This window comes from Cydia pomonella, chromosome 10, assembly GCF_033807575.1.
Source record: "Cydia pomonella isolate Wapato2018A chromosome 10, ilCydPomo1, whole genome shotgun sequence".
NCBI classification, from domain to species: domain Eukaryota; kingdom Metazoa; phylum Arthropoda; class Insecta; order Lepidoptera; family Tortricidae; genus Cydia; species Cydia pomonella.
This window is the reverse complement of record NC_084712.1, coordinates 1,030,962-1,041,850: the sequence shown is the minus strand read 5'-3', so window position 1 is coordinate 1,041,850 and position 10,889 is coordinate 1,030,962. Positions and strand designations below refer to the sequence as shown.

Below are 10,889 nucleotides of genomic sequence, written 5' to 3'. Positions count from 1 at the left end.
CGTTCATTGATTGATTTTTGTTAAATAGTGTTTTTGTTAAATAAATGGTTGTTGTTGTTTTATTTAGCGCCCTTGCAAAAATTACTTTGAATGATTTTAAGGCCAAAAGTACTTTACCGATTGCATTTTCGTAGATCGATATCTTAATAGTATTAAGTTAGTTTTTATTTGCTAATTATAGAGTATAATTTTGCAATTGGATGGAATTACAGGAAAGAAGATGTAATAAAATAAGAAGACCTTAGGTAGATTCATGGTAGGTACCTACATTAAAAAAAAAACACTGCCAGTAAGAAGAATTCATTCATGTTTTCTTGCAATCGATGTAGGTAATGAAAGCAAAAGTGGAATACATCTACATGAATATACATGTTCAGATCTGAGGGTCCAAGGCCAAGGTCAGATGGAGCAAATGTTCCCATGAATGGGTTAACTGCGCCTAAACTAGAATCACTGACTAACCATCGACTTCTAGAATTATCAGACCAATTCGAACGTGCACGGACATCAAACCGATATTATAATGATATTGTAATCATATCAGTTAGCTGTCATTTGCGCGGTCATTTAGCTCAGCACAAGTATTAGTGCGAGCGAGATATTATTCCAATATAATTCTAATATCGGTTTGATGCCCGTGCACGTTCGATTTAGCCTGCGGGCTAAGCACGGTCGCATTTTTAGTACCTGTGACCATGCCTGTCACGTTCTAACAAGTATGTAAGTGCGAAAGTGACAGGTGATAAAAATGCAACCATGCTGCCACCGCTGTATGGCGTAAACCGTAGGGGTTTGAGGCCTTTCCACCGGGACCGTATACGTATCCCAATTGTCCATGCCAGGAAAGGAAACTACTTTGAAAGTAGAAGGGGCCTCAAACCCTTCCAACATACTTGAATTTTAGAGTAGGTGCAGTTGCCCCATGGGATGCTTGACTCTAATCGAACTTAGGCTGTATCCATAAATTACCTCACACGTTATGATGGAGAAAGGGGTCAACAAAGGAAGACTCTCGTGTACGTTCCCTCTTCCTACCGTCCATGTACCTACCCCCTAAGTGTCCTCACTCTTATTACCTGCAACTTTAATTAATGAGACGTACATGTAATTTGCGGATATCTTTAGCAAAAAAAGTAAGTAGATGTTGAGATAGGGCAGTGGGTTTTATCGATGTGGAGCCAAAGATTTAAAGAAAATAGACCTATTCCTTATCAAGTACCTGTAATACTGTAAATGTTTTCAAAAGACTAGGTAACTCTGTAATTCCTTTAAGTGGGTAATGAAATTATACCATATTAGTTTGTGAAGTTTTAAGTAAGTATGTCGTTGTGTATATGTTAGGTAGGTATGCTTTGCTCTTAGATCGGTTATTAGTTAATTAGGTCAAAGTATCAATAAAGTTATCAGTTCATTGAAAAACAAGGATATCGACTGTATATTTATTATTGACAACATATGTCTACTTATAAGATATAAGCACTTTACAGAGATACTAACATGATATTAAATGTATAAGGCACGAGTAAAAGTACCTATCTATTGCATAAATAAATTATATAAAACAACTTTTTATTTTATTTCCGAGTAAACATTAAAGTACATAAGTACTTGATTAAAACTACTTAGGTATCTATCAGACCTCTACTTACATTTACTTTTATAGGTCAGGGATAGTGTATAGCAAAACTCATCACTTCATAAAATTTTAATTATTAGAACTCGTATTAGAGTATTTTCTTGCTAGAACGATATAGGTACATGATACAAGTACGTTGGAGTCTTCTACTTATGATTTCCCAAATCACCCAAATCACCTTTATGGTTCTCAGAGATTACCCAAATCACCTTTATGGTTCTCAGAGATTACCCAAATCACCTTTATGGTTCTCAGAGATTACCCAAATCACCTTTATGGTTCTCAGAGATTACCCAAATCACCTTTATGGTTCTCAGAGATTACCCAAATCACCTTTATGGGTCTCCGAAATTCTTCTTTAATTCTTTATTTGTCAGAGAACGTTCAATTGATTTTTTGTATAGGAGGAACGGAACCTTTCCTAAGTTTACCTAAAGCTACCCTTACCCCTACCTGAGTAGGAACTTAGATATCTAATCTACAGTGAATTGTTAGTCAGTCTCAAACTGGAGTTTGTCCAACTGAAGAAACAGGAGCCAGGAATTAGATAGGAAATAAAAGAGGGTGAATCTACTCTAGCTTAGGTCTGTGTTGCCGTTTTAACTACAAAAATACCAAAAGCCAGGGGCCAGCAAGCATTCGGAGAGAAGCCAACCATACGAAAATTGTCAAAGAGCAAGAAAAGTATATGAATGCTCGAAATCCTCTAAGTATGAATTGTTCAGGCGGGTCGCATTATAGGTAAAAAGCTTGCGAGCCGTAAATTGGCTACTTGACTGTTTTTTGTAAATAATGTCAAACGATCTTGATTTTCCTGAGGATCAAATGTCTATATAGGACTCATGGCATTTAAGCAACGCAAAGGTCAGACATTAGAGTTAAAGTCTGACGCTCGCACTCGACGATTGAAACGCCTCTAACAAAATGATAAGGTGATGTGACGTCACATCATATAAGTCTGTCCTAAATGTATTGAAGATCAAGGAAATTGCCATTTTGACCCTGAAATATTGCGTTTGTGTATAGTTGTCATACAATTTATTTTTCAATAAAATGTAAGGAATCGAATGGTATCATTTTCTTTTCTATTTTTGAGACAAAAAAAATTTTTTTTTTTGAGACTTCGGCGCCTTTTATTTTTTTATAATCTCAATGTAATTTTTTAAATTCCACTTTTTTATAATGGATGGCTCAATTTCTATCCATTTAACTAAATTTTGTTATAATATTCAACATGTGTCAAGTACCCAATTGCCGACCCCTGCGAAATGTTTGAGCCTAAGCTTTAGTGTAACAAACAAAATGGTCATCATCAATAACGCAGTAGACGTCCTGGCGATAGTGCACCAGATCGTCCAGGAACTTCTGGCTGCTGTCGTTGTGGATCATCGTGAACACCGCCGGAAGGGGCGCAGCCCCACTCTCAGTCGACAGGGAGACGTAGTACTCCGCCTGTATGGTTATAGGTGGACATGGACAGCCATTATCAGACACTGTCATGTCTGAAGCCGCAGCGTCAATTCGGCCGATGTCTTCAATGTTCTTAATAAAATTAGTGGCGGGTTGAAAGTTCTAATCGCGGAAATAAAACAATGCAATTGACCAAGGAAGTTGACCGTGACATCACCCGTATCAGCACTGCTATACTTACTCATATACAATCGCCATCCGAATATAACCTTAAGCGACGACGGATAGTTGACGTTCCATTGTAAGTACTTATAAGTGAACAATGTTGAGCGAAATTAATGTTAGCCTGACGGATTCAAGTTATTCTATGTAATTATATTGTTGATGCGGAAAATTCAAAAGCGTATCACATTGGCTACCATAGTGGGCAACTATTACGGAAGACTTTCGTGTGAGAGGCTAGTGTCCAGCAGTAGGTCGATAGGCTGATGGTAATGCCAAATGCATACAAATGTACCTACTCGAAATGCATTAGGTACTCTCAAGTCATATTCGAAAAGAGAGTTTCAATAATTCCACCAAAAGAAGAGATAAATTAACTGAGTGTGACTTATGGTGAACCAAGGCGATAATTCTAGTTCTTTCCAGAAGGGATATTTTGCCTTGGTAGCATGAGATAACCCTGATATCAAATGCAACGCCGTTATGGCAACACGTCGGCATTGCAAGTTCATCCGTCTATCTGCCGTTTACCCTGACTTATCTTATATGTGGACCTTCTTATGTCTTCCGTGAGGATAAATACTATATTTATTGTAATTTATTGCCTTTGTGCCAATGTAACAAAGCTTTTATTTTGATTGTGTAACAATAAGATGGAGTTTGAATGTAGCTCAAGAACGCTTGATGGTCAGCATCCAGTTTCTAGAAAAATCTATCCATAAAATATGCTCCTATTTGCCAGAGGTACATATTCGTCCGTTTCGCGGTAGAAACGGTAGGTTTGAGAGCTGACGCAAGCGTTTTACCAGCGAGTTATGCTGTCGTCTCAGGCGGAAGGGGGAGGGCCCCCGCTCCGAGTCGTTACTGGTGCAAAGGCTGTCTATGGTTATCCAGCGTGGAAATATCTTAGTTATTAAATTTTAAATTTCTATCATTTTTTATTTTTATTTTGATTGACATTTTATTTGCTTGATTGATATTTAAAACTTATTGACATGATACAAATTTCAGTAAATATTATACATATATTCTTCAATACTTTTAATTAATATCATCATCTTGGGATAACTAATTAAGATTTAATTTCTTCAATATAATATAATGTTTTATTTTTAATTTTAAGCTATGTTCAACACAATATTTTATTGTTATGAATGAATAAAGAATAAAAGAATATAAAGGCTGCGAGCATAATGGGAACCTTTGCACCGGGGACGGCGGGGAGCGATTTGTGTACCTAAGTAAATTTTTTGTTGTAATTATTTTTTGGACTCGGGGTATATTTTCGTCCCTTTTGCAGTTGAAACGGCAGGCTGCTGGGGTGCTAACATGAAAAAAATTGTGCGCGACATAAGCCGTCGACTTAGGCAAAAGGGCGAGGACCCCCGCTGGATGGTTTCTGGTGCAGAGGCTGTCCATAGCCATCCAGTGCGGTAATGCCGTGAGAATTATGGGTACTTTTGAACCGGAAGCGATAAGGAACGCGTTTGATTACATAGTTACTTAATGTAATTATGTAATTACACATTTTTAATCTTATAAATTGTATTTTAGGAGTTTTGTCCATAAATAATTAAAATTAACCTGGCCGCGTAGCTAACGTTACAATCGTTACGCTCCGTAGCGTAGCGAAGTCATCTCTCTCTATCACTCTTCTATATTAGTGCGACTGTGACGGTTGCGTTTCGTTCGCCACGGAGCGTGAACGATAGGCACGTTGGCTACGCGGGCTGTATTTACATAACGATGTATATAGTTAGAGTCTAAACAATCCCATCTTTGCTTTGTATATTTTGGGCGAGCGGGTTAGAGAACATTGAAAACAATGCCTCCAGTTGTCACGTCCCACAGCTATATGGATACAAAAAAGATCGAGGATAAAAGTTGTTCTTACCTGGTCAGGCCCCATCATATGCGTCTGCCGTTTGGTGTACCCTCGCGCCGCTCGGTCTAGCTTCTCTTCTTCCCAATCCCGTGTCATCGCCTCTTGTGAGGGCAATTTGAAGGTGCCGTTCATTGACCTCACGTAGTACCGGACCTGCACACGAATGAATAATATTTTTGAGATTAGATTTACATTGTCACTGACATTCTAGACGAGATAGTGTTGAGAACGCTGTTAATAAAGGAATTGGTAATCTAGGATTAAAAATTAAAATCTGCAAACCCACAAATGCTTAGAAATAAAGAAAATGTGGAAAAACTCACTGTCTCGGGTGAGACTCGAATTCTAACTCTAAGCATCTAGATCTATGCATCTTATTCTTATTTCTAAGTATCTATTATTTATCGATTTTAATGATTGTCCTCTGGAGCTGCATAAACTTTATTATCAACCTATATAGTGAAGTAGTCTTAGGATCAACTAGGGGTGCACTTTTCATGTTTGTAAATTCCATCGTCGTCAGATGATGTTTATATATCTTGTGTAATTTTCAACCATTGTTCATGAAATTTAAGCAGGCACTTATATCTTTAAGTTCGAACATGTGCATCAGCCTGGAGGTTGAAGAGTTAGAGGGATCAATATGACCTATATGTTTGGATTGAGCTATAAGGTCAATCTCAGAAAGATATTAAATCTATTGCTGGAAAGGATGACATAAGACAAGAAATCTCGTATTTGTACGGTTGTATACTTAAATCGCTCAGACACAGTCCGAACGGAAAAGCTTTAAGGATAACTCACGCTACACCGGGCCAGGCCGGGGCGGAGGCGTCCGATACATCATTTTCTATGGCCGCAGATCGGTGATCACGTGGTGGTTCCCATAGAAAACGAAGCACCGGAAGCTCCAGCCCGGCCCCGGCCAGGTCTAGCGTGAGTCATCCTTCCCTCCTTATGCTCTACCGACTTTCCGTTAGTGGAGTATGTGTACAAACACAAGAGTTAACAGTGATGGAAGAGCATGTAGTCGGTCTTTTCCGCAGTAACATTTATCAGGAAAACCATCTCACCTATAAGTCGATCATCGAGAAGGCGCATACGTCATAAGGAACGCCGACGAAGTACATGCAGGGATGTATGGCGAATGTTGACTAGTCGTTTGTAGAGGGGTCCCACGCAATTGGGTACTTGACACATGTTGAATATTATAACAAAATTTTGTGAAATGGATAGAAAATGAGCCATCCATTATAAAAAATAGGAATTAAAAAAAATATATTGAGATTATAAAAAAATACAAGGCTCCGAAATCTCAAAAAAAATTTTTTTTTTGTCTTTCAAAAATAGAAAAGAAAATTACCATTCGATTCCTTACATTTTATTGAAAAATAAATTGTAAAACACTTATACACATAAATGCAATATTTCAGGGTCAAAATGGCAATTTCCTTGATCTTCCATACATTTAGGACAGACTTATATGATGTGACGTCACATCACCTTATCATTTTGTTAGAGGCGTTTCAATCGTCGAGTGCGAGTGTCAGACTTTAACTCTCATTTCTAACCTTTGTGTTGCTTAAATGCCATGAGTCCCATATAGACATTTGATCCTCAGGAAAATCAAGATCGTTTGACATTATTTACAAAAAACAGTCAAGTAACCAATTGTCTAAGACACAATACAAAGAACGAGTAAATAGGAAAGGGGTATGATTGCAGGGTACAGAACTAGAGAAATCATCTCACCTGTAAGTCGAACATTGAGAAGGCGCACACATAATAAGGTACACCCACGAAGCACATGGACGGATGGCGGATGTTCACGAGATGCTTGTAGAGGGGCTCCACGCAGTTGTCGTCAACGGCCACGCCGCACGACGGGTGCAGGAACGGGAAGTTGTAGAGGTATCCTGCAATACGTAGTTTAGGTTAATTTAATAGCTGAAACGACCAACTACATATTAAGTAACGCGAAGTGTTCAATGTAAGTGTATAGACGTAAACTGGATTTTTTAGGCATGCACTGACAACAGTGTTTATTTATTTATTTAAACTTTATTGTACAATTTGGCATGGGTACTTAAGTCATGCATAGCGACCGAACGGTAAAATAAAAACTAAGAAATTTTTTTTAAGACTATTTGTACCATACAAAACCTTTTTTATTTTTTCCACTTTAACCCAATGTGGGCTATCGTTGAATAGGTTTTTCAAAACGAACAAGTGAATATTACCGAAAATAATCACTACGAAAAAAAAAATGCGTCCCCCTAACTTTTGAACCATGAGTCCAAAGTCATCTTCTCTTAGTAAAAATATGTACAAAGTGCTGCGAAGTTATTCCCTTATGCTTGTAATGTACGGTCAGCTGTAGAGAAAAAGTACCCCTCCCTGCATACAAAACTTCTATGCAGGGGGGTTCCTTTTCTCTGCTGCTGACTACGGAACGCTTCACTGAGCATGACCCGGACCCGACATGCTCTTGGGCAATTTTTTATTAATATCTTTTACAAATTAGAGTCTGACGTGGTACTGGTAGGCAACAACAGACGGACTTATCGCTAAACAGTGATCTTCTTTAAACAACCTTCAGATAGTGAAACTGCGTACATGGTACAATTAACTTACTGCAAAAACCAAGACGGACTAATCATAAAATTCTCACCTGTGCAAAGGAAGACGACGTCCACCTCCTCAACGCTTCCATCCACAAACACCACCTTCCTCCCTTCGAGCCTCTCAATGTCAGGCTTCTGCACCAGATTCTCCGGGAACACAGTCCTCGGCTGTTCCTTCAGGTGATGACTCAGGATGACGTGGGAAGCTACGGTGGTGACTTCTAACGCGATGTCCATGCCGGATGGCCCGGCGCCGACTACGAGGACGCGTTTGTCGGTGAAGATGTCGGGCACGCGGTAGTCATGGCTGTGCATTACGTCTCCTGCGAAGACAGAGTAGGTTAGATTTGGTAGATAAGTTATGGTAACACAAGGAATATATAGCGGTTTTTGGTTTCTAGTCAGGTTAAAAATAATGTTAAGGATTTTATATCTGTTATCCTGTGAACAGCTTAGTATGATCTGAATCTGAAGTCTAAATATTATTCAGTTTACATGACAAGAGTGGTAAGCCATAGTAAGGTAGTACAAGTACAAAGACGTGATTCTTTTACTAGATATCGATTATAAAATTTGAGTGGCCAGAGCGAGTGGTCAGTGTCGATAGAAATATGAATAGGCATGATGACACGTGTTGAATTTTATAAATAACAACATAGTAGTATAAGAGATAGCAAATGAGCAATTTATCACAATAATGTGGATATTAAAATAGTATATGGAAATGATTAAAAAATACAGGGCCTAAAAGTTTCAAAAATTAAAGTTTTTTTAACTTCCAAAATGGGATAAAGTAAGGGTACCATTTGATTTCTTACATTTTATCAAAAAAAAAATTGTGTAGCAACTATAACTATATACATAAACGCAATATTTCACCAAGAAAATTGCAATTTAATTGATATCATTAATAAAAAATTGTCATCTGGCCTATTAGAAATGTATATCATGTTAGTCGCAAGTTGTCCACTGTATGACACAATTCTGCAGTTTATCCACCAAGGATGTCTATCGACCTGTCGTGCGCTGCCTTCATCAAGCGATTATCTGCGATCTTAAGAGGCTGTCAACACCCAATGTCCTTGAAATTGATGTTACTTAAACAGTTTTTTAAGAAAGACTATTTGTTTTAGTCAAGTAAGAAAAATATATGTTCATATTAATTATATTTCAAAGACCGTGGTTGTACTCGATACATGATTGAACGAAATCGGCTCGATCTAAAATAATTGCAAAGATTGGTCTTAAAATCACAATTAAACGGTTCTATGTCTTTATTGTTTTGACTTATGGGTCTGCAATTAAAATCACAATTTCAAAACATTTATATCTAAACCGTGGTTGAGTAAAATATTACACTAATAATCCACTTTTTTTTATTTAAATATTTTTCTTATTATTCTCTTGCCCTGGCCCAGTAACATGCGACAGTGCTATCTCATTTACTCCGATATAAATAGACAGTGTACGCGCTTTAGGTATTAACAGCCTCTTAACCAGATATTATTTGCTGTCTCATCTGACGATGACAATGTTTACCTTCAAACTCTTTTAGCCCCGGTATACTGGGTATGAAGGGCGTGTTGTAATGGCCGTTGCAGACGAACACGTAGTCGTATTCTTTGGTCTCCGACACGCCGGTCTCCAGGTTCTTGTAGCTCACGTCCCAGACCTCGCCCGAGGAGGTAGCCCGAGGTTTGATCAGCTGGACGTGGTGTTTGAACTGGAAATAAGGCATCTCATATTAAAATTAGTTTTTTAATACAAGCTTTTGTCGCTGACTGCTTTTTTGACGACCGGTCTGGCCTAGAGGGTAGTGACCTATGAAGCCTAATATGGTTCTGGGTTCAAATCCCGTTAAGAGCATTTATTTGTGTGATGAGCACGGATATTTGTTCCTGATTCATAGGTGTTTTCTATGTATTTAAGTATTTATATATGTATATACATGCCTTCTTGAACTTACTGTGGCACAGAATAAATAATAGTTCTACCGTATAGAAATGACACTTCCTACGAAACCGAAGTTTGACAGCGATTCAGGGACGAATTATGCTGTCCCATTCTAATTTATGGCACTAACCCTTTCGGCTATTTAGGGTTGTCAAAATTCAAGTCATTATCTTATCTGTGCACGCAAAGGGACGTCAAGTTGTGCCAACCTTTGCTTATGACTTATGATGATGCTTACCTTGATATGTTCCGTGACTCCATGTTTATCCGAATACAGCTGCAGGAAGGCCAGCATGTCCTTGGCGGGCAGGTACGACTTATCACTTTCCGGGATGGGGAAGTCTGGGAAACCCATGATCTCTTTGGGCAGATTGGTTCTGGAAAGAAAGAAAAACCAGCATGATAATTTTTGTTGCTTATTTTACATTTCTTTTACTAATATGTCAGATATTTGTCTTTACTACCAAGCATTGCGTTCATTAAGTATAAAATGATACGTTGGTCGGTATTCCAATCCTTAAGGCTTAAGGTGTATTGTGAAGGTTGGAAACCTTCACAGTCTCTTGATAGATAACTGGCAACGATTATTTAAATTCAGAACTATCGCCCTGCTGAAGGAATAAAGATCTGCAGGCGATTTCATTCTGAAAGCTACAAGCATCTATGTTAGTCGACATTATTGTATTTCGTTTATGAAGAAAAATATATAATAATATTAGAATCTACCCTGAGCGTTTACATTCCCCACCTCAGCTAGACCGTATCTCTTTTACAGTATCCAAATTGACAGAACGAGATGCAGCAGTTAAAGAGTTCACGAACAAGTACATTTGCGGTGCTATGGTCATATACGCGACGGTGCTTGCTTAGTCAGTGTCATGGAATGCATCGAGCATTTAGTTTAGATTAGATGCTAACACCGTATTGAAAAAAATATAACCAAATTTTCATGGATACTGAAGAGACTCTTCAAGTCTCATTCTTATCATCTATTATATATATCATATATATTTTTATATTTTATCTCTGACACTTAGAGACTTATACATCTCTAAAGAATTTAGTATTTTATGGTTTTATTTTTTTATCATAGTTTCTTTTGTGTAATTTGACATCTCTAATAAAGTATTTATTATTTCATAGATTCGATATTTGTAAT

General features: G+C 37.9%; 1 protein-coding gene across 3 annotated transcripts in view; it reads right to left on the bottom strand.

Moving 5' to 3' along the window:
• LOC133521816 (senecionine N-oxygenase-like) overlaps positions 1-10,889 on the bottom strand; it is a 41,408-nt gene that overhangs the window by 1,819 nt on the left and 28,700 nt on the right. For 2 of the 3 annotated variants that reach the window (XM_061856895.1, XM_061856893.1), the window contains exons 3-7: positions 9,969-10,107; positions 9,317-9,500; positions 7,825-8,100; positions 6,906-7,069; positions 5,163-5,306 (exon numbers count right to left, since the gene is read on the bottom strand). In XM_061856895.1, coding sequence (XP_061712879.1) covers positions 5,163-5,306; positions 6,906-7,069; positions 7,825-8,100; positions 9,317-9,500; positions 9,969-10,107 — 907 coding nt within the window. Of the gene's footprint in view, positions 1-1,348; positions 3,089-5,162; positions 5,307-6,905; positions 7,070-7,824; positions 8,101-9,316; positions 9,501-9,968; positions 10,108-10,889 lie in introns of those variants that run through there. The other variant, XM_061856896.1, reaches the window with a different exon arrangement.